Source organism: Gymnodraco acuticeps, unplaced genomic scaffold (assembly GCF_902827175.1).
Source record: "Gymnodraco acuticeps unplaced genomic scaffold, fGymAcu1.1, whole genome shotgun sequence".
Classification (NCBI taxonomy): Eukaryota; Metazoa; Chordata; class Actinopteri; order Perciformes; family Bathydraconidae; genus Gymnodraco; species Gymnodraco acuticeps.
The window spans coordinates 3,739-27,303 of NW_022990216.1; the positions used below are offsets into that span (position 1 = coordinate 3,739).

Consider the following 23,565-nt stretch of genomic DNA (forward strand, 5'->3'; position numbering starts at 1 on the left):
TGTTCCCCAACACGATTTCCCCCTTTTTTTCGTGTTGCACAGCACGATTTTAAAAGCAATGTATTTCTATTGCCTGCAGCACGTCTTTTTCTCCGGTCGGGTCGAGGAAGACCTGAAGCTGTGTGGTTCATAAAAACATGTTCTTACTCAATATCAAGCCACAATTATTGCTTTTATTTTAAATCGCATAATTTCGGACTTTTGTTGCCGTCTGTGAGGAAAATAAATGGGGCTCAGAGCCTCAGGATACTGAAATCGGTATTTTTTAAATATTTTTTTCCTTCTAATTTGTTATTCTTTTCAAAATAACACACTGTTATTTACTCACCAATAACACACAATTATCCTTGCTTTTATTTATTGGTTTAATTCCATAATCTGGGGCTTTTTTGGCCTCTGTCAGGGACTGAATTTCAAAATAAAATAACCGGAAACAGACGTAGGACTATAAGGGACATTTCGAGCATCATTGCGATTGTCAACCTTTCTGAGTTTAGGATGGCCGAAGACACTACACTACCCATAATCCCCAGCTATCATTTAGGACTACAGTCCCCCGTAAGGTTACGCAGAGCGTCAATCAGCTGTGTGAAATGGAACGAAACCACGCCAGACTATCCAAAACTGGAATCCAACGCCCCCCCAGAACTACACATGCTGGCTATTGTGTTTCGCCAAATGTTCTATGGGACGTCTCGACTGAACGTTTTCGTTTTTCCCACAATTAGAAGTTGCCAGTATTAAACACATTGGCGTTATCAAATGTAAAACTATATATATTATTTATTATAATTAATAAATGGGTGAAAATCGCTTTATATACCCACATGACAGCTCATTGTTACTTTGTAATTCTACTCCACTACAATTCAGAGGTTAACCTGGTATTTTTACTCCACTGCATTTATTTGAGTTACTTTGCAGATTCTGATTAATTATGTGAAATATAAACAACCCTTAAATCAGACTTTAGTTACACCTGAGTAAAATTCAGGGAAGGTGATTGTCAAGTGCCAACAATCAGGAGAGATATTTGATAGTTGGTGCTTGAGAAGACTAAACATGTATCTGCAATTGACATGAATGGAAACGAGTAATAAAGTATATTCATTACTCGTTATTCTCTACTAATAGTTAATTAAAGACTGTATATTATGGCTATTTTGCACATCCCTTTCAAGATTTTCAAAGGTGTATTGACATATCATATACACAACTACGGTGTAGTTATGCAATGAATGAAAAGCTTGGGTCACAGGTTCCTCAACAGCGCATTACAAGACATCTATCACTATGTGTGTCCCTCCACCATTAAACTGTCATATTCTGCACATTTCTTATTCTATCTACATAAGAGTATAATTCATATGTATAATATCAGTTAAAATAAGTGCTTCAACATAGTTAACATTGCAGGAAAGCAATATATTAGACGTTAAGTACTTTGTCAGGCTTAATATTTATCTGTAGATAGATACCCCCAAAGTTTTTTTCTTATTTAAAAGAAGACCTTAATCTGTTATTTAATGTTTAAATAAAGGTTAATTAGTTTGTCTGTTTTGCACCTCCTATTAATATATTTGTACATTCTGCACTAAACTGTTTTATTGTAGAGATCACTTTATAGTATCTTCTTGATTTTTTATATTCTATATTTCTATATTTATACTTTCCCCCTATGAAAGTATGTACTCTTAATATTTTTTTAATCAAACACAATAATTCAATAACGTGCTTTAACCACTAGATGCACACAAGGTACACAAATGTTTTCCGGATTTCATATCATATAAACACCAAATCCCAGCATGCATTGCGGCTAAAACATCCAATAAACGAGCTTAAAACCATAGCTGAGGATCTTGGGTAATGCCTATGTCCGGTTATTTTTATTTTGAAATTCAGTTCCTGACGGAGGCCAAAAAAGCCCGAGATTATGGAATTAAACCAATAAATAAAATCAAGCATAATTGTGTATTATTGGTGAGTAAATAACAGTGTGTTATTTTTGAAAAGAATAACAAATTAGAAGGAAACAAATATTTAAAAAATACAGATTTCAGTATTCTGAGGCTCTGAGCCCCATTTAGTTTCCTCACAGACGGCAACAAAAGTCCGAAATTATACGATTTAAAATAAAAGCAATAATTGTGGCTTGATATTGAGTAAGAACATGTTTTTATGAACCACACAGCTTCCGGTCTTCCACGACCCGACCGGAGAAAAAGACGTGCTGCAGGCAGTAGAAATACATTGCTTTTAAAATCGTGCTGTGCAACACGAAAATAAATCGTGCTGTGCAACACGAAAAAAAAGGGGCAAATCGTGTTGGGGAACACGAATCAATAGATTAAAAATCGTGTTGGTGAACACGAAATGCCTTGAGACTGGGTTGGAATACTAGGGTACAGGAAGTGGTTACAGGGCCTCAATAGATATTTTTCTCTCTGTCTCCGTCAGGTACAAGGCGATCGTGAACCCGATGGACATCCAGACGTCCAGCGCTGTCTTCTGGACGTGTTTGAAGGCCGTCTCCATCTGGCTGCTCTCCGTCCTGCTGGCTGTTCCTGAAGCCATCTTCTCACAAGTCGTCACCATGCAGGTACAACACAGACACAGAAACACAACACCGCTTCAGAACAACAACCACTGCTCATATACCACTATATATATATATAACTGTCTTTGTTAAGAATGCAACATAATTAAAAATGTACCCAAAGTGTTCAATAAGTAAAATGGTGTCATCTGCATATACTTAAATGACACAAAGTTATGTCTGTCTTATAGGCCTGTGTTCTGCAAGCAACATCTGCATTTGTTTACATGTTTCCTTGTTTATTGTTTCATTATGACCTTAAAGTTGGCTCGACTAACCCTAACCCGGCTGGATTTGGCCACATGATGAGATCCTGGCAGATGTAGTTGGTGACCTTGTTTGGTTTCAGTCTGACTGTTAGCCGTTCATCACTTCCTGTTGACTGTTAGCCGTTCATCACTTCCTGTTGACTGTTAGCCGTTCATCACTTCCAGTTTAATGTTAGCCGTTCATCACTTCCTGTTGACTGTTAGCCGTTCATCACTTCCTGTTGACTGTTAGCCGTTCATCACTTCCTGTTGAAGGCTCATCCTGGATCTCCGTCACTATCGTTCCCCCGACAGCGATAAACTGATTCTCTCTCAGATTTACGATGAACTCCCACTGGACTCTGCAATCACTGATGTGTTGTGACCTCCTGACTGTCCTCCTCTCCTTGTCTCCTCTCCTATGCTTCCTTTCCTCTCATTGATTAAACACGTCCTTACCTCACCTCCGCTCAGACAGTTTATCACCAGACAACGCTATATAAGAAACGTTTTTAAGAAAAGCCTCAAAGCCCACCTGCTCCGCTCCACATGTTACTGACTGTCCTTTATGCTCTTCACCTTTTTCATATTACCATATGTTATTCAATAAGCTCCTCATAGCATTGTGAAGCACCTTGAGGTTGTTTTTAAAGTGTGCTATATAAATGAAATGTACAATACAGGTTAACAACAGGTGGGAAAGAGGAGATTACTCAATCTACATGTTGTGTTAAAGCTGCACAACAAAGGACCTTAATCCCAGCAACAATCAGAGAAGGAAACACATTCAGTTATTTTAAATCCCATTGAAACACAGTGAGGGGTCAGCTGGCAGCTCTGATACAACCCTCTGTCCGTCTGTACTGGTGCTGTCTTGCTTTTATGTTTTGTTTTTGATCAGCATTCCCAGTGTTGTAAGCCTCTTTGTTGCATGTTTTTACTGATTGTATTCACTTGTTTTTAGCGTGACTTCTGTCGACTGCAGATGAAACATGGCTACAGACATGTTTATCATTCTGCACTGTCCCTGTTCGAGTCCCACTGCAGTCAGCATGTCGTTGTGTCCCTGAGACTCTTCACCCCAAAGTGCTCCTGTGAGGATTGCCCACAGTATTGAGTATGTGAGTCGCTTTGGATAAAAGCGTCTAACAAGTGACATGTCATGTGATGTCTCCTCTCTCCTTGCTTCCTCCCCCCTTAGAGTCACGGAGATCTAACGAACGGGACCTTTGTGAACTGCGTGCCGTACCCGCTGTCCAATGAACTGCATCCTAAGATCCACTCTGTGATGATTTTCCTGGTGTACTTCCTCATTCCTCTGACCATCATCTCCGTGTACTACTACCACATCGCCCGCACGCTGATCAAAAGCGCTCACGACATGCCGGGAGAGATCAGCGAACACACCAAGAGACAGGTGAGACAAGCTGCTGCCACAAAGCTTTCTACAAGTTATCTCAATGAAGTCTGTGATAAGATAATGATTCCCTTTAAAGAGTCCTCTCCTGCTGATGTTCAGGTGTATATCAGTATGTAGTGTCTCTACTTTAAAGAGTCCTCTCCTGCTGATGTTCAGGTGTATATCAGTATGTAGTGTCTCTACTTTAAAGAGTCCTCTCCTGCTGATGTTCAGGTGTATATCAGTATGTAGTGTCTCTACTTTAAAGAGTCCTCTCCTGCTGATGTTCAGGTGTATATCAGTATGTAGTGTCTCTACTTTAAAGAGTCCTCTCCTGCTGATGTTCAGGTGTATATCAGTATGTAGTGTCTCTACTTTAAAGAGTCCTCTCCTGCTGATGTTCAGGTGTATATCAGTATGTAGTGTCTCTACTTTAAAGAGTCCTCTCCTGCTGATGTTCAGGTGTATATCAGTATGTAGTGTCTCTACTTTAAAGAGTCCTCTCCTGCTGATGTTCAGGTGTATATCAGTATGTAGTGTCTCTACTTTAAAGAGTCCTCTCCTGCTGATGTTCAGGTGTATATCAGTATGTAGTGTCTCTACTTTAAAGAGTCCTCTCCTGCTGATGTTCAGGTGTATATCAGTATGTAGTGTCTCTACTTTAAAGAGTCCTCTCCGGCTGATGTTCAGGTGTATATCAGTATGTAGTCCCTCTACTTTAAAGAGTCCTCTCCTGCTGATGTTCAGGTGTATATCAGTATGTAGTGTCTCTACTTTAAAGAGTCCTCTCCTGCTGATGTTCAGGTGTATATCAGTATGTAGTGTCTCTACTTTAAAGAGTCCTCTCCTGCTAATGTTCAGGTGTATATCAGTGTGTAGTGTCTCTACTTTAAAGAGTCCTCTCCTGCTAATGTTCAGGTGTATGTCAGTATGTAGTCCCTCTACTTTAAAGAGTCCTTGTATAGATAGTCTTTGAATCACCTTTAATTCAGTTTACTCAATTTAAAGTGGCAGCTTACTAACTTTAAACCTTTAGTTTTGCTCCAGACTATAACTACTACTGTAATATTGTTGGTGGAAATTAAAAATGGCGATGGGCCGAGAACAGCACCCTGAGGAACTCCACATGGTTGCAGTTTAAGACTTATGCTTTTTAAAGAGACTTCTCTCTTTATTTTTCTCACACTGCCTGTGCTGCTGCACCTCTTTTCACCCTCTGTCTGAAACCAGACAAATAATTAATCGGACAAATTAACAATAGACTCAGATTTTTAAAGAGTCTCTGAAGAATTGATTGAATACATTTCAACTCATTCTGGAACTGTTCACTTTTCTATATGGCAAGTTTCAAAATGTTAACTTTTCCACACATGTGACTTAAACTAGACTTATTTTAAAAGACTAGTCATCTCAATATTAATAAAATACTGGACTTGGACTTGTTTCCAATGAGTTGAGCAAACAATGCTTTCCTGAAAAGACTCACAAAGAGTCTTGCATTGACCGTAAGAGTGGCTTCATTACGTAACGGTACGGACTGGCATCAGTGGTGATTATAATATAACTTGCTTTCCATTTCTCATACTCTGTGTGGAGCCCATTAACCTACGCTGTCATCCTGAAAACTCATAAATCCTGCAGGAAAGTCTCTCCATTACAAAACACAGGAGCCCTCTCAGGTCTGACACGCAGGCAGAAGATAACCTCCAACATCTCGGGGTTAATGGAGACTCGCTGACTAACAAACAGTGAATCATCGGAGACCTCAGTGAGGCGTGAAGACTCTCTGATGGTGTGAAGCACGGATATTAGTTCATGCAGAAAATACATCTAGTCCATAAGCATCAATAGAAGCAGTCGCTAGTGGAGGAAAACGCTGAAAATGTACCAATGAGAGGAGTAGAAAAAGTGCCTATAGTTTTTGTATCTCCTTTAACCATTTAACCATCACTTCTACTCAGTCAGGATCCAGATCTTTGTGTTTACTCTTTTATTCCAAACCGACCCCTACACATGATTGTGAACACAAAATAACAACTACACGTTTCTTTTTCCCAGGTCTTAAAAGGTCTAGGTGTATATACTATGCCTTATGCATGAAGACCACCCTGTCGACATACTTTCTGGATTAGGCCACAACATGTTAGAAAAAGCAAGCTTGAGTACACCTTACGGTTTACGATGATATATATTCTCTCCGACTTGGTGGCAGTCATTTAGGGAAGAGGCTTTCCATTTTTGACGACACAAATCAGGTCTGTGTACAAATGTTTTTGGGAAACACATTATTTTACAGGACCTTCAATTCCTCATGAGTTCCTGGGATGTTTTTCCTAAAGAACCATCCTTCATTCCTGAATTGGTCCTTTTATGCTCGTCCTCAATCTATCCTCAGAGTATAGTAGCTCAGGTTAATCCCTGGGTTTGATTCTCTCCTTTCTGCATTATAATTATAATTAATGTCTGTTATTTCCTGCTTTAAAGTCCTGTCTGTCTTTTCCCAGTTTAACATTATCCCAGTTTGATCCTTGATCTTCCTGAGAACAATTTAGAAATGAGTCCACATGTACATACATTAATCGCCTTTTTACTATGGAGTTCATTTAGGCAAATCTAGCTCAAACAAATCAGCTGTTACCGAGCAAATACTATTGGTCAATTCTTCCTATCCTCTTATTAGTAATACCAGGGAGATTCTAATAGAGCTGCAAAGGGTTATTTCTACAAACATCCCCTCCCCCTTTTCTGGATCTATCTCCATCGAATCGCCTGTCATCTAATTAACCTATGTGTGACGTGTGGTGGGGGAGCGATGCAATACCAAACACCGTCTTATCTGAGAGGACGGATAGTTCATTATGTTCCCGGAGAATACACACACACACGCACACACACACGCACACACACGTGCACACACACGCACGCACGCACACACACGTGCACACACACGCATGCACGCACACACACACGCGCACGCAAACACATGCACACACGCGCACGCACACACACACACGCGCACACACACACGCACGCACACACACACACACACACACACACACACTCAGAGCGGGAAAGCCTAAGCTCATCACCGATCGGAGAAAGCTTGTATAGATTGTAGATTTATTTGTTATTTAGTGACTTTTCAAAGGAGACCCATTCAGTTCGAGTTCAGGTTTATATTAAGACACTAAATAATAATATCAACCTGAACTTGAGCTCCTTTAACATATTTCTGGACATTTTTTAAGACCTTTTTGCAAATGTAAATACTTTTTGATATTGTTTTTCAGAAATGTTAATCACGTTTGTTCACATACTCTCCAAATGAATTGCGATCCTTTTCTACCTGTTCTTTTACTGACATTTTTAACTTAAATTTTTTGTTATATAGCTGAACTCTAACGCAGCCTTCAGTAGCGGGACGGACCTTTGAAGACTTGTTATTGTCAGAGCGTTCAGTCTGAAGGACATCAGATTCCACTTCAATCTGACTGGAGAAGTCTGAGAAACCGCCTCGGGTCGTGGCTTTCTCTGAATCATCCCTTCATTGTTCATCTTTCCAGAAAACGTGCAATGAGCCCTGGAAACGCAGGCTGGAGAGGCGCTGACATTTATTTGTTTTGCTTTGTGTTTATTGTTGTTTGTGCACATATTTCCAGATTAAACTGTTTGTTTGTTGGTTTCGATGATAAGCTTAAGGCAGCATGGTATTACATTAGCCTGTGAGAGAAGGGCTCAAGGCTAGAAATAATGGCTCTCTCTTTGTGTGTTGAATAAACCAACAGAAGAGATGCATTGAAATGTCTTTAAGAGCATCAGACACTCTGCAGCTCATGATTGGGAATATTTAACAGAGAGACAATCATCAGGCTGGTTTCAAGTGGCTTTAATGTGGAGACAAGCAGCCAAACAAGTCTAAATAATGCTGTAGTTCCTTTATAGCCCATTAGCCACCTTTAGCTTAGCGTTGGTGACGTGAAGTCATGTGACCGTGCTGTAGTTCCTTTATAGCCCAACATTAGCCACCTTTAGCTTAGTGGTGGTGTCGTGAAGTCATGTGACCGTGCTGTAGTTCCTTTATAGCCCAACATTAGCCACCTTTCGCTTAGCGGTGGTGATGTGAAGTCATGTGACCGTGCTGTAGTTCCTTTATAGCCCAACATTAGCCTCCTTTAGCTTAGCGGTGGTGACGTGAAGTTATGTGACCGTGCTGTAGTTCCTTTATAGCCCAATATTAGCCACCTTTAGCTTAGCGGTGGTGACCTGAAGTCATGTGACCGTGCTGTAGTTCCTTTATAGCCCAACATTAGCCTCCTTTAGCTTAGCGGTGGTGACGTGAAGTCATGTGACCGTGCTGTAGTTCCTTTATAGCCCAACATTAGCCGCCTTTAGCTTAGCGGTGGTGACGTGAAGTCATGTGACCGTGCTGTAGTTCCTTTATAGCCCAACATTAGCCTCCTTTAGCTTAGCGGTGGTGACGTGAAGTCATGTGACCGTGCTGTAGTTCCTTTATAGCCCAACATTAGCCGCCTTTAGCTTAGCGGTGGTGTCGTGAAGTCATGTGACCGTGCTGTAGTTCATTTAGAGCCTAACGTTAGCTATTTACTTCAGAACTAATAAAGTGGTGTTAAAATGTGGAGATTATCCTGCTGACTAAATATAGTCAGTATACTAGAGTTTAAAATGTACATTTCTATTCTAAAATGCAACAACAAATACAAAGCACACTTCCTGTTTGTCTGCGTCAGATAAACAAACACTGAAAAGACTTCATGTATATTCATGAGACCTCGTCAAAAGGAAAGACAAAAAACAAAACCATTAAGCAACACGAGTGTGTTTGTGTGTGTTTTTGTGTGTGTGTATGTGTTTGTTTGTGTGTGTGTGTGCTCACATTGAGATAAAAGGTCCTGACACCTTTCAGATTTATGTCTGTGATTGAAAGCGACACTTTTTCATTTCCTCTGGTTCCGCTTATTGCAAATTCAAAAGGAAAAATGGTGTGTGTGTGTGTGTGTGTGTGTGTGTGTGTGTGTGTGTGTGTGTGTGTTTGTGTGTGTGTATGTGTGTGTGTGTTTGTGTGTGTGTGTGTGTGTGTGTGTGTGTGTGTGTGTTATGTGAGTGTATTATCCCAGTATTCCTTCACAATTAGTATTATAATCATAATATTCAGAGTATCAATACTTGCATCAATGCATACACTGATGGTTGAGCGTCCGTGTTCAATTGAAAGCTCGAAGAACATCTGGAAAAGCAAGAGGATTGAAGACGTGGTGGGATTAGATCTGCAGGTAACAATAGAACTGAAAACATCGACCTAATGAGGATCAGCACATTTATTACAATTTAACCTCAGGGTAATCTCAAAGTGTGAGAATCCTTTTGTGTGGAACAAAATGATTGTGAAGACTGACACTTCCAGGCCGAGAGTCAATCAATTATAACACTTAATGACCCATTATTACGTTGATGGAGTGGAGCAAAAGCAATTCCAGAAGCCTGTTACACGACTCAGCGTTTTACCTCTTCACTGGTTCCACTTCACCAAGCACACTGGCTCTGTGTCACACGCACAAACCAATCAGAGGTGTTTACAGCACATCAGTGAGTCACATGGTCTTTATATGTTCCTCCTGTCGTCCTGAAGTATGCTGACCTTCACTTGTTCGTGACCATCTGTTCTTCTTTAAAACCAACACAGTCTCTGAACATGTGTTTTTAGGAGGTGAAATGAGACTTCTGCGCAGCGAGTCATTTAGAAGAAATATAAAATATGATCGCCTTAAAATCAATCCCAGCATTAAAAAGACGTCTCTACCGATGATCACCGTAAACAGGCACTTCTTTATACCCTATAGCAGTGGTCCCCAAACTAAGGCCCGCGGGCCGGGTACGGCCCGCCTCCACATTTGGCCCGGCCCCCTGAACAATACCAGAGACGCATTATGATTTTTTTGTTTTTCAGTCTGGCCACGCGAATCCTAGACTAGCCCCTGTCAAAATGTTGTGACCTGCTCTATCGAAATCAGTCGCATTGACCCGAAGACACCTTTTGAGTTGTATACACTGTTGGAAAGAGGAGATTCCTAGCTTTCTAATGATATCAGGATTGTTTTTGTATTTCAAATATTAAGCGAAATATGTCACATTATATAATGACTGTCACAGAGTCATCATTTTGAGAAAAAGGCCTTCAAAGTTGTCTCTTCTCTGGAATCCATCGATCTGATTGATTATTAGCAAATGATCAAAATACTACCGAGGGAAGATATTTTCGTTTGGAGGGGAAGCTCGCGAGTGTGTGTGTATACGTGTGCGTGTGAGTGTGTGTGATTGTGTAATTTTGCGTTTGTGTGTATTGTGTTTGTTTCCCGGGGAAAACACTCACGAGAAACACCGGCTGTTGTTATGCCTGCTGTGACGTTAAGTTACTCCGTTCTCCGCTTGTAATCATGCCGAAGCTTCAAAGTTGTATTTATCATCTGAATTTGCCGAAACAAGTTTAATATTCTGAAAGCCAAGACTTTGTTTAATTGAAATCAGATGAAAACAAACTGTAACGGACCCTGCCGTGCCGTATGATTACTATACTCTTACATTCATAATTTCAGCGGAGTGAGGGGGGGGGGGGCGGCGCTGCGGAAGAGCAGATTGCGAGTGAGAAATAAATAAATTGGAAATAAAAGTTTCATATTCTGAAAGCCAAGACTTTGTTTGTTTGTTTAAAATCAAACAAAACACCCGAACCCCGAAAAAATAGTTTTTTTTACGTAAATCCACGTTTATTTTGAGAGATTCTGCTCTGACTACTAAGCTAAACTTTTACCTGTTAAGATTGTGCACGGCACAACAGAAAGTTACAGTAATTTTCAATGGACTTTTTTTCTGTGAAGAACCCAGAGAGGGTTATTTAGTTATTATTTATTTCATAAATAGTGTTATTTATTTCATTAATAGTGTTATTATTTATTTCCTGACTTTTTTTCTGTGAAGATCCCGGAAAGGGTTATTAATATTTGGTTATGTGTGGCTTTCTAGAAAACAATAAATGTTTACGTTTAGACACCCATGCGATCGTCACACTTTTTCTGTTACAAACTGACCCGGCCCCCATCAGAGAAGGGAAATGTTATGTGGCCCTCACAGGAAAAAGTTTGGGGACCCCTGCCCTATAGGGTCAGGGTCAGTGAACGCCTCACAGATATATCTCTCTTCTAACGCAGACTCTCTTTTCACGAGTGGATCATGTTTAATCTTTTTCCAATAAAGTCGAGGCTTTGAAGAAGCTTCGTTATCATTTCAAACGTTAGGAGTTCAAAGGAGTGGATTAAAAGCCCGTTTGATGGTGTTAGAGCCATTTTACCTTTTGTTATTATTGTCTGAATGTTGGGCTTAATAATAATATAAATTAGATTATACTGTAAATTATCGGCTATTTTTGTGAGTCACATTATGGTTTAAAATGCATTAATTTAAGGCTCACTTATTATTTGTTATATGTGCGTCAGTATCACGTGCATGGCTATGCCTATATATGGTAGGTTGATAGGACACAGCTGGGGGTGATAGACGGGGAAATGGAAAAGTCTTTTGAACGTGTTCTTTTTGTTACTTTGGAAAATGATACACTTTTGAGTTACTATGAAGCGAAGAAATGTGTCCTCCTGTATGTATGTGTGGATCAGTGAATAAAGCTCATCTGATTCAACTACGATCTCCGCTGAATTGTTTGGAAACAAAGAGAGGCGCGTCAAAACCCACAACCCCGATAGAGGTGGCTATTAAATGGTAGACAAGGATTAAAACGCCACCACAATAGTCAAAAGACTCCGTAAACTGTGGATAAAGACTTCGAAGGACAAGCACAGGATTCGTGTGGATTTCAGCTCTGCTTTGGAAACAGCGAACGGACGTTCTAAAGTGCCGAGGAGGAGGCCGTGAGTAAACCACGCCGGCCCGGAACTTATGAATGAGACGCTGTTTACAACGGGATCGCTTCGTCAAACAATGCAAGTACTGATGTGTGCATAGTTACGGATGTTTGACAAAACGAAACTGGAAATCCATCCAGTGATATCCTGATGCTTACTGAAGATAATCCGCAATTGCTGTTGGAATGCTTAAACAATGAAATGCATTAACGAACTATCACGCAGCCAGGAAGCGGACGTTAAAGGAATATTTGGCACAAAAACAGGACTCGCGAAGAGCTGTTCTTGGAAATATTAATGACTTTATTTCATGTGGATTAAGTGAAGAAAAACTCAAATAAACAATGGATCCTGAAAAACCTCCAGCTGATGTTGCCGCGGCAGAGGAGAGATATAAAACTCTCAGCCAATCGCGAAGAGGAAAGCTTGGAGCATGCACCCGCAGAATGAATGAAATTAACCCATTACTGGTGCGAGGTGGAGATGTGGAAAAGGTGGATGAAGCTGTTGCAACGTTCAAGATGTTACTCAATGAATTTATGGAATGTCATGGAATTGTTCAAATGCTTTTATCTGAGGAAATAAGGGAAACTGAGAGAATAGATTGGTATGAACCAAAAATGTCTGCATTCACGAATTTCCTTAAGGATGTGGAAACGTGGAAAAGCTCTCAAATGGATCCTCAGATACTGATTGAACCCCATGACAGTGTTTCCAATGCATCAACCAGGAGGAGCTCAAAAGCAGGATCAGCAACTTCTTCTGCTTCTTCAATCCACCTCAAAATGGCCACAGAAAGAGCTGCCCTCCTTGCCCGGGCAGCAGGATTAAAGGAAAAGCATGCACTTGAAATGGAAAAGGCTCAACTGCAAGCTCAACTGCAAGCTAGATCCGAACGGATAGAAATGGAAGTCAGCCTAGCTGAATCTGATGCAAAAATGAAAGTCCTGGAGCACTTTGAGACTGGTTCACAAAATCCAACACAAGGAAAATATGATGGCATGAATGACTATTTAAAGGACTACAGATTAAAAACACATATGTCAATGGATGCAGAGCCGTCTCCAATTTCCTTTGCTGAGTTCGGATCCATTCCCAAGACACCACTTCAAAGGCTTATACACCAACAACCAAGACCACCAGAAAATATTGATAATGCAAATCAAAGCTCTCAACAAACAGCTAGAGATGCAGGAATTACAGGGACAAATACTAATGACAATTTCCTGACTGTGATGCAAAGACAAAATGACATTGTTAATTTACTTGTACTTCAACAAAAACAAGCATCACTGCCCACTAGGGAAATCCCAGTCTTTGATGGCAATCCCCTGAATTATCAAATATTTGTGAGGGCATTTCAACATAGCATTGAGGAGAAAACCACCAGTAACCAGGATCGATTATATTACCTGGAACAATATACTTCGGGATCCTGCAGGGAACTGGTGAGAAGCTGCCTTCACATGGATGCTAATAGTGGCTTTGCTGAAGCTAAGAGACTGCTAAAAGTGCATTTTGGAGATGAGCTCAAGATAGCAAGCGCATATATGGGAAAAGCACTCAACTGGAACACTATAAAGGCAGAGGATGGAAAGTCACTGCACTGTTATGCACTTTTTCTGAGAGGCTGCTGTAATGCAATGAGGGATCTGCAGAACATGGAGGAGCTGGACCTGACATCCAACCTACGGCTCATTCTTTCAAAGCTACCTTACAAACTAAGGGAGAAGTGGAGAACAGCAGCTTGTGATATTCTGGAGCGGAGCCATGAAAGAGCAAGATTACCTGACCTTGTTGTATTTATTGAAAGACAAGCTAGAATACTTCAAGACCCTCTCTTTGGTGACATTCCCGATCAACTTAACAGTACAAAGGCGGCTTTCAAGACCAAGACTCTTGTTGATCCATATCGAAATAAGAGCAAAGGGAGCAGTTTTGCAACCACAGTGGCTATAGTGTCAGACAGGCGTGCAGAGAAACTCAAAGAAGACAAATATCCTGTTAAAAGCTACATTTCCTCCACTAACAATGACACCTCATGTACTTTTTGTACAAGTAAACATCCTTTAGCTGAATGCCATAAAATACATTCAGTATCTCATGAAGCTAAAATTGAGTTTCTGAAAGAGAAGGGACTATGCTTTGGCTGCCTGAAGGTGGGGCACTTGAGCAGGAACTGTAACAGGAGAATGACCTGTCAAATCTGTCATGCTAAGCACCCAACTATTCTGCACATTAAAAGATCTTCAAAGCCTGAAACTGAGAACTTTAAACATGGGAAGGCAGAGCAGCAGAGTGGGGGAGCAAGGCCTGATGAGACATCCATCAGCAGTGCTCTTGTTTCAGTAGGAGAAGGTGAAGGAATCGGGGCTGGTAAAGACAGCATACTTGCCATAGTGCCAGTGAAGGTGAAACTCTGCCATGGAAATAAAAGCATACTGACCTATGCATTCCTGGACCCTGGTAGTACCGACACATTTTGCACAGAAGGGCTCATGAGGCGGCTTGGTGCTAGAGGACGGAGAACTGAAGTCCTTCTTCAAACGATGGGAACAGAGAAAACAGTCAGGAGTTTTGAGGTAACAGGTCTAGAAGTGGGACATATGGAAGATGGCACATATATAAACTTGCCCAAGGTTTACACTCAGAACAAAATCCCTGTTACCAAAAGAAACATTCTCACCCAGGCGGACCTCAAGAAATGGCCTTATCTGCAGGACATCCAAATAAAAGAAATAGATGCTGACGTGGGACTTCTTATTGGAGTAAATACTCCAAAGGCTATGGAACCATGGAGAGTTATAAATAGCCAAGGAAATGGCCCATATGCAGTGAAAACACTGTTAGGATGGGTCGTTAATGGTCCACTTAATGCTACCACAGATCTGGATGATGAAACCCCTGTGGCATTAGTGAACAGGATCTCAATTGTTCACCTTGAGAAGCTAATTGAAAGACAATATATTAACGACTTTCCAGAGAAAGAGTATGAAGAGGAAAGACAAATGTCAGCTGATGACCGAAAGTTCATGCAGATTGTATCAAGCTCGGTTTCTCTTAAAGATGGCCACTACAATTTACCTCTTCCTCTAGATAATCCAAACATTATCATGCCAAACAACCACCAAATGGCAGAGCAACGAGCAATGGCACTAAAAAGGAAATTCCAGAAGGATCAGACCTATGCAGCTGAGTATAAATGCTTTATGAGTGACATTATCAAAAGAGGATATGCAGAGAAAGTACCATCGGACGATCTACATGTGGAAAACGGCAAAGTGTGGTATATACCCCATCATGGTGTCTATCATAAACGTAAAAAAACGATCCGAGTGGTCTTTGATTGTGCATCATCCTATAAAGGCAAATCCCTCAACAGTGTACTCCTTCAGGGCCCTGACTTGGCAAACTCATTGATTGGTGTTCTACTCAGGTTCCGTCAAGAGCCCATCGCCATTATGGCAGATATTGAGGGGATGTTTCACCAAGTGCGTGTAAACGAGGAGAACATAAACTTGCTGAGATTCCTGTGGTGGCCTGAAGGAGAAACCAGCACAAATCTGGAGGAATACCGGATGAGGGTCCATCTCTTCGGAGCTGTTTCCTCTCCAAGCTGCGCAAACTTTGCATTGCGAAGAACAGCTGAGGACAACTGTGGCAAATTTGATGGAGAAGTGGCAGAAACAATCAAATCAAATTTCTATGTGGATGATTGCCTCAAGTCGCTAGCAAGAGAAAATCAAGCTATAAGCCTTATTAGGTCTCTCAGAGAAATGTGTTCCCTTGGTGGATTCAAACTGACAAAATGGATAAGTAATAGTCGAGTGGTGCTAGAATCCATCCCTGATGAAGACAAGGCTAAACAGGTGAAAAACTTGGATCTGGACAGGGATAAGCTGCCACATGAAAGAGCACTAGGGATGTACTGGGACATTGAAAATGATATATTCAGTTTCCGTGTGACTGTGAACAACAAAACCCTTACAAGAAGGAGTATACTTTCCACTGTCAGCTCTGTGTACGATCCTCTTGGTCTTCTCGCCCCTTTCATATTGAAGGCAAAGCAAATACTTCGATTACTCTGTAAAGCCCAATATGGATGGGATGAAGAAATTCAGGTGGAACTCTCAAAACCATGGCAGAAATGGCTCAAGGATTTAGACCAGCTGGCAAGATTCCAAATTGACAGGTGTGTAAAACCCAAGAACTTTGGAAGAGTGAAAACTGCACAGCTACACACCTTTTGTGATGCAAGTGAAGAAGGATACGGTACCGCAAGTTACCTGAGATTCACCAATGACATGGAGGAGGTACACGTAGCCTTTGTGATGGGAAAATCAAGAGTTACCCCACTAAAAGTCATGACAATTCCAAGGTTGGAACTCACTGCTGCTACATTGGCTGCACGAATGGACAAAATGCTCCGATCAGAGCTACAAGGAGAGCTTTTGGAATCAGTATTGTGGACTGACAGCCAGTCAGTACTGAAATATATTCGAAACAGGACTAAGAGGTTCCACACTTTCGTGGCAAACCGGATTGCTGTTATTCATAACCTCACAAAAGTGAACCAGTGGCGGTTTGTAGACACCAAAAACAACCCCGCTGATGACGCTTCAAGAGGACTGAGCATTGAATCCTTTTACAGTTCAAAAGGATGGCTTCAGGGTCCAGAATTCTTGAAGAAATCTGAAGCACAGTGGCCAAGTATTCCAAAAGAACTTGGTTCTCTCCTTCCAGATGACCCTGAAGTACGCAAAGAAGCGATTGTCACCAGCATTGTCACATGTAAGATGGAAAAAACTCCAACAAGTAAGCTCTTGGACTATTATTCTTCATGGAATGACCTAAAAAGAGCTGTTGCATGGATAATGAAATTAAAGACAATCCTCCTGCAGATGAGAGAAAAAAGAAAAGATGACTCCACTGATCTTGGAGCAAGGCAGGATAAAGGAAAGAGACTGAAGGATCAGATGCTTCTGCTCAATATGCCTACAGCTAATGCACTAAGACTTTCAGTAGAGGACACAGAAAATGCTGAAAAAGCCATTATTTGCCACGAGCAGAGACAGCATTTCAAAGAGGAAATTGCCTTGCTGGAAAAAGGAAAACAGTGCAATAGAGGAAGCTCCCTATACAAGCTGGACCCTATCATTGATGCCGGGCTTCTGAGAGTTGGAGGAAGAACTAGAAAGATGGCTATGCCAACTGAGGTCAAACATCCAATGATTCTACCGAAACATTCTAATATCTCCAAGTTGATATTAAGCCACATCCATAATCAAGTTGGTCACTCAGGAAGAGGTCACATGCTCTCCAAACTCCATCAACGTTACTGGCTATCCGCTGCTAACTCTTCAGCAAGGAGGATCATAAAGAACTGTGTGTTTTGCAGACGCCTACAGGCTAGAGCTGGAGAGCAGAAAATGGCCGATCTCCCACTTGATCGAATAACACCTGATCTTCCACCTTTCACTCATGTAGGCATAGACTATTTTGGACCCATCGAGGTGAAACGTGGCCGAGCTCATGTCAAAAGATGGGGAGTAATCTTTACCTGCCTGGTAAGCCGTGCTGTCCACCTGGAAGTTGCCAGTCATTTGGATACAGCTGCATGCATAAACGCTCTTCGTCGATTCATCTGTCGTCGTGGCACAATAAAGAGCATCAGAACAGATCGAGGCACCAACTTCATCGGCACACAAAAGGAACTGGAGGAGTCTGTAAAACAACTGGATAACAACAAAATCAAGCAAACACTACTCAAAGAAGGAATTGATTGGACATTCAATCCCCCCTCCGGAGCTCACCATGGCGGAGTGTGGGAGAGGCTAATACGACTGGTTAAAAAGATCCTCCATTCTGTCCTGAAGGAACAAACATTGGAAGATGATGCTCTGCACACAGCCTTGTGTGAGGTTGAGGCAATAATGAACGATAGACCAATCACAACAGTGACAAACGACCCAAACGACCTTGAACCCCTCACACCTAATCACCTACTTCAGTTAAGAACAAATCCAATCTTGCCCCCAGGACTCTTTCAGAGAGAGGATCTGTACTCACAGAGAAGATGGAAACAGGTGCAGTACCTTGCTGACCTGTTTTGGAAGCGCTGGACCAGGGAATATCTTCCTTTGATGCAAGAACGGCACAAATGGAATACTATCAAAAGAAACTTCACCCCCGGAGACCTGGTCGTCATCATTGATGAGAACGCACCGAGGAACACTTGGCTCCTGGGACGCGTAGTTAAGACCCTTCCTGGTTCAAAAGGACTTGTTAGGAGTGTCCTGGTTAAAACCAAGACAAGTACGATCGAAAGACCCATAACTAAGTTATGTCTGCTCCTGGAGGCGACAGACTGAGCCTACTAAGCCTTAGCCTTTCAGTCACGTGCACCTCTGACTGTTAGACCAAAGGACTGGACTCTTGGTCTCCTACCCCCTCCCCATCAAAGGCTGCCTTTTGAACGCAGACCATTACAGACAATTAGTACTAGACCTACACACTCCAGTACTAGTCTTACATGGACTTGAAAGTATACAATATACTATGGACTTAAGTATACAAATATGCTACGGATGGACGTTATGTTTTGTTAAAATGACTGTTGATGTACTATTATTGGTAATTGCTATGTAATAAGCAATTAGGGGCTGGTATGTTAGAGCCATTTTACCTTTTGTTATTATTGTCTGAATGTTGGGCTTAATAATAATATAAATTAGATTATACTGTAAATTATCGGCTATTTTTGTGAGTCACATTATGGTTTAAAATGCATTAATTAAGGCTCACTTATTATTTGTTATATGTGCGTCAGTATCACGTGCATGGCTATGCCTATATATGGTAGGTTGATAGGACACAGCTGGGGGTGATAGACGGGGAAATGGAAAAGTCTTTTGACCGTGTTCTTTTTGTTACTTTGGAAAATGATACACTTTTGAGTTACTATGAAGCGAAGAAATGTGTCCTCCTGTATGCACCGTGTGGATCAGTGAATAAAGCTCATCTGATTCAACTACGATCTCCGCTGAATTGTTTGGAAACAAAGAGAGGCGCGTCAAAACCCACAACCCCGATAGAGGTGGCTATTAAATGGTAGACAAGGATTAAAACGCCACCACAGATGGCACTGCATGATGGTGTTGTGTATCCGACGTAACACTCCCAACATTAAAGAATGAGACGAAGAGGAATCAATAAAAACACAGAGGTGGTTGAAGTAAAGTATGATATCGCTGTACAGCACTATTCATTCATTCTATTTCCATGTAAATTACTGCTTTATTTCATTCATATTTTATTGCTATTTATTACATGGTTTAGTTGAATACTCGATTCTGATTGGTCAATTCAGAACACGTGACACGTTGTTAATCCAGAACAGACAGACACTAAAGAGTGACGCACACAGCTGGGAGACCAGGGGACACTAAAGAGTGACGCACACAGCTGGAGACCAGGGGACATTAAAGAGTGACGCACACAGCTGGGAGACCAGGGGACACTAAAGAATGACGCACACAGCTGGAGACCAGGGGACACTAAAGAGTGACGCAGAGAGCTGGGAGACCAGGGGACACTAAAGAGTGACGCACAGAGCTGGGAGACCAGGGGACACTAAAGAGTGACGCACACAGCTGGGAGACCAGGGGACACTAAAGAGTGACGCACACAGCTGGAGACCAGGGGACACTAAAGAGTGACGCACACAGCTGGGAGACCAGGGGACACTAAAGAGTGACGCACACAGCTGGAGACCAGGGGACACTAAAGAGTGACGCACAGAGCTGGGAGACCAGGGGACACTAAAGAGTGACGCACAGAGCTGGGAGACCAGGGGACACTAAAGAGTGACGCACACAGCTGGGAGACTAGGGGACACTAAAGAGTGACGCACACAGCTGGGAGACCAGGGGACACTAAAGAGTGACGCACAGAGCTGGGAGACCAGGGGACACTAAAGAGTGACGCACACAGCTGGAGACCAGGGGACACTAAAGAAAGAGAGACGCACACAGCTGGGAGACCAGGGGACACTAAAGAGTGACGCACACAGCTGGAGACCAGGGGACACTAAAGAAAGAGAGACGCACACAGCTGGAGACCAGGGGACACTAAAGAGTGACGCAGAGAGCTGGGAGACCAGGGGACACTAAAGAGTGACGCACAGAGCTGGGAGACCAGGGGACACTAAAGAGTGACGCACACAGCTGGGAGACCAGGGGACACTAAAGAGTGACGCACACAGCTGGAGACCAGGGGACACTAAAGAGTGACGCACACAGCTGGGAGACCAGGGGACACTAAAGAGTGACGCACACAGCTGGAGACCAGGGGACACTAAAGAGTGACGCACAGAGCTGGGAGACCAGGGGACACTAAAGAGTGACGCACAGAGCTGGGAGACCAGGGGACACTAAAGAGTGACGCACACAGCTGGGAGACTAGGGGACACTAAAGAGTGACGCACACAGCTGGGAGACCAGGGGACACTAAAGAGTGACGCACAGAGCTGGGAGACCAGGGGACACTAAAGAGTGACGCACACAGCTGGAGACCAGGGGACACTAAAGAAAGAGAGACGCACACAGCTGGGAGACCAGGGGACACTAAAGAGTGACGCACACAGCTGGGAGACCAGGGGACACTAAAGAGTGACGCACACAGCTGGGAGACCAGGGGACACTAAAGAGTGACGCACACAGCTGGAGATCAGGGGACACTAAAGAGTGACGCACAGAGCTGGGAGACCAGGGGACACTAAAGAGTGACGCACAGAGCTGGGAGACCAGGGGACACTAAAGAGTGACGCACACAGCTGGAGACCAGGGAACGCTAAAGAGTGACGCACACAGCTGGGACACCAGGGGACACTAAAGAGTGACGCACACAGCTGGGAGACCAGGGGACGCTAAAGAGTGACGCACACAGCTGGGAGACCAGGGGACACTAAAGAGTGACGCACACAGCTGGGAGACCAGGGGACACTAAAGAGTGACGCACACAGCTGGGAGACCAGGGGACACTAAAGAGTGACGCACACAGCTGGGAGACCAGGGGACACTAAAGAGTGAGGCACACAGCTGGAGACCAGGGGACACTAAAGAGTGACGCACACAGCTGGGAGACCAGGGGACGCTAAAGAGTGACGCACACAGCTGGGACACCAGGGGACACTAAAGAGTGATGCACACAGCTGGAGACCAGGGGACACTAAAGAGTGACACACACAGCTGGGAGACCAGGGGACACTAAAGAGTGACGCACACAGCTGGGAGACCAGGGGACGCTAAAGAGTGACGCACACAGCTGGGAGACCAGGGGACACTAAAGAGTGACGCACACAGCTGGGAGACCAGGGGACACTAAAGAGTGACGCACACAGCTGGGAGACCAGGGGACACTAAAGAGTGACGCACACAGCTGGGAGACCAGGGGACACTAAAGAGTGACGCACACAGCTGGGAGACCAGGGGACACTAAAGAGTGACGCACACAGCTGGGAGACCAGGGGACACTAAAGAGTGATGCACACAGCTGGGAGACCATGGGACACTAAAGAGTGACGCACACAGCTGGGAGACCAGGGGACACTAAAGAGTGACGCACACAGATGGGAGACCAGGGGACACTAAAGAGTGAGGCACACAGCTGGAGACCAGGAGACACTAAAGAGTGAGGCACACAGCTGGAGACCAGGGGACACTAAAGAGTGAGGTGCACAGCTGGAGACCAGGGGACACTAAAGAGTGACGCACACAGCTGGAGACCAGGGGACACTAAAGAGTGACGCACACAGCTGGGAGACCATGGGACACTAAAGAGTGACGCACACAGCTGGGAGACCAGGGGACACTAAAGAGTGACGCACACAGCTGGGAGACCAGGGGACACTAAAGAGTGAGGCACACAGCTGGAGACCAGGAGACACTAAAGAGTGACGCACACAGCTGGGAGACCAGGGGACACTAAAGAGTGACGCACACAGCTGGGAGACCAGGGGACACTAAAGAGTGAGGCACACAGCTGGAGACCAGGAGACACTAAAGAGTGAGGCACACAGCTGGAGACCAGGGGACACTAAAGAGTGAGGCACACAGCCGGAGACCAGGGGACACTAAAGAGTGAGGCACACAGCTGGAGACCAGGAGACACTAAAGAGTGAGGCACACAGCTGGAGACCAGGGGACACTAAAGAGTGAGGCACACAGCTGGAGACCAGGGGACACTAAAGAGTGACGCACACAGCTGGAGACCAGGGGACACTAAAGAGTGACGCACACAGCTGGAGACCAGGGGACACTAAAGAGTGGGACGGAGCGTTCAATCTGTTTTCCATTCCTCAGATTTAAGGAGCAACTTGTTGAATGTTGGATTTTGCAGCAATCCAAAAATTCAGATATTTATCTCAGTTTTTTTGTAATTGACTTTATTGCAAAGCCGTCGTCCGCACCCTGGGTATTTCCTCCTGCTCTCTGCTCCAGTGTTTCATCAGGATTACTACTATTTCTCTTCTATTCTATTCTATTGTATTTACTTGCACTATTTCACACGTTGCATTGTGTTCTGTGGGACGAGCCTGTGACCTCAGGTTTTCAGTGACATTTCGTAGTTGATGAACAACGAGCATGAAAGCCTTGAACCTTGACTCTGGAGGAGTTCAGCAGGTCTGCAGGAACACTGAAAGTCTCTGAGAAACACTGCTGACATCTTCCCGCTGGCCGACCTGAGCACACGAGAGACAGAATTGACCTTCTGCGTTCGTCTCTGAGTCTCCGAGCGTCCGCCTGACAAGGTCAAACTGAAGCTCTCCTGACTTCACATCCATTTCCTCCGTCTGTCCATTTCATCATGAGGCTTTTAGCATCCTTCTCCCGGTGGACCACGTCTCCAGTGTGATTACATTGCACCCCTTTAGACAAGTGTAAAATGATTGCTTTTAACCCGCATGTGTTCTTGTGCTTTGCATCGTGCTTTTAACGATCCCACACCATGTGTTATGGATGCTGAAGCTGCAGTGCAGAGATCGGATCGGCTTTCCACCTGCATGACTTCCAAACTAGACGTGTGTGTTGACCGCTTTATCTTCTCTGACATCTTCCCTCGAGGCTTCTGCAACTCCAGGATCAGACATGTTGTGTCCAGATCTGTTAACATCAACCCTGTCTCCTAAAACTAACTTTGGTATACGACGGGGAATATCTTTCAAAGAAGTGTAGTTTAGTTCAGAGAGTCAGACCAACGTTCTGCCGCAGTGAGAGGCATTCGCTGTCAGGAACGTGACACAATGGGATTCAAATGCAACTACTAGACATACAAAACTAATTTAAAGGAACAAACCGAATTCCTGAACTCTGTAAAGAACATTCATAA

The 23,565-nt window shown here is 43.3% G+C and overlaps 1 protein-coding gene across 1 annotated transcript; it reads left to right on the forward strand.

Moving 5' to 3' along the window:
• Positions 1 to 2,457: 2,457 nt before the first annotated feature.
• Positions 2,458 to 7,709, forward strand: LOC117547746 (neuromedin-B receptor-like). The gene is made up of 3 exons (XM_034218555.1): positions 2,458 to 2,602; positions 4,049 to 4,264; positions 7,638 to 7,709. Exons 1-3 carry the CDS (start codon positions 2,483 to 2,485, stop codon positions 7,677 to 7,679), a joined length of 378 nt encoding a protein of 125 aa, XP_034074446.1. The 5' UTR covers positions 2,458 to 2,482; the 3' UTR covers positions 7,680 to 7,709.
• The last annotated feature ends 15,856 nt before the right edge of the window (positions 7,710 to 23,565 follow it).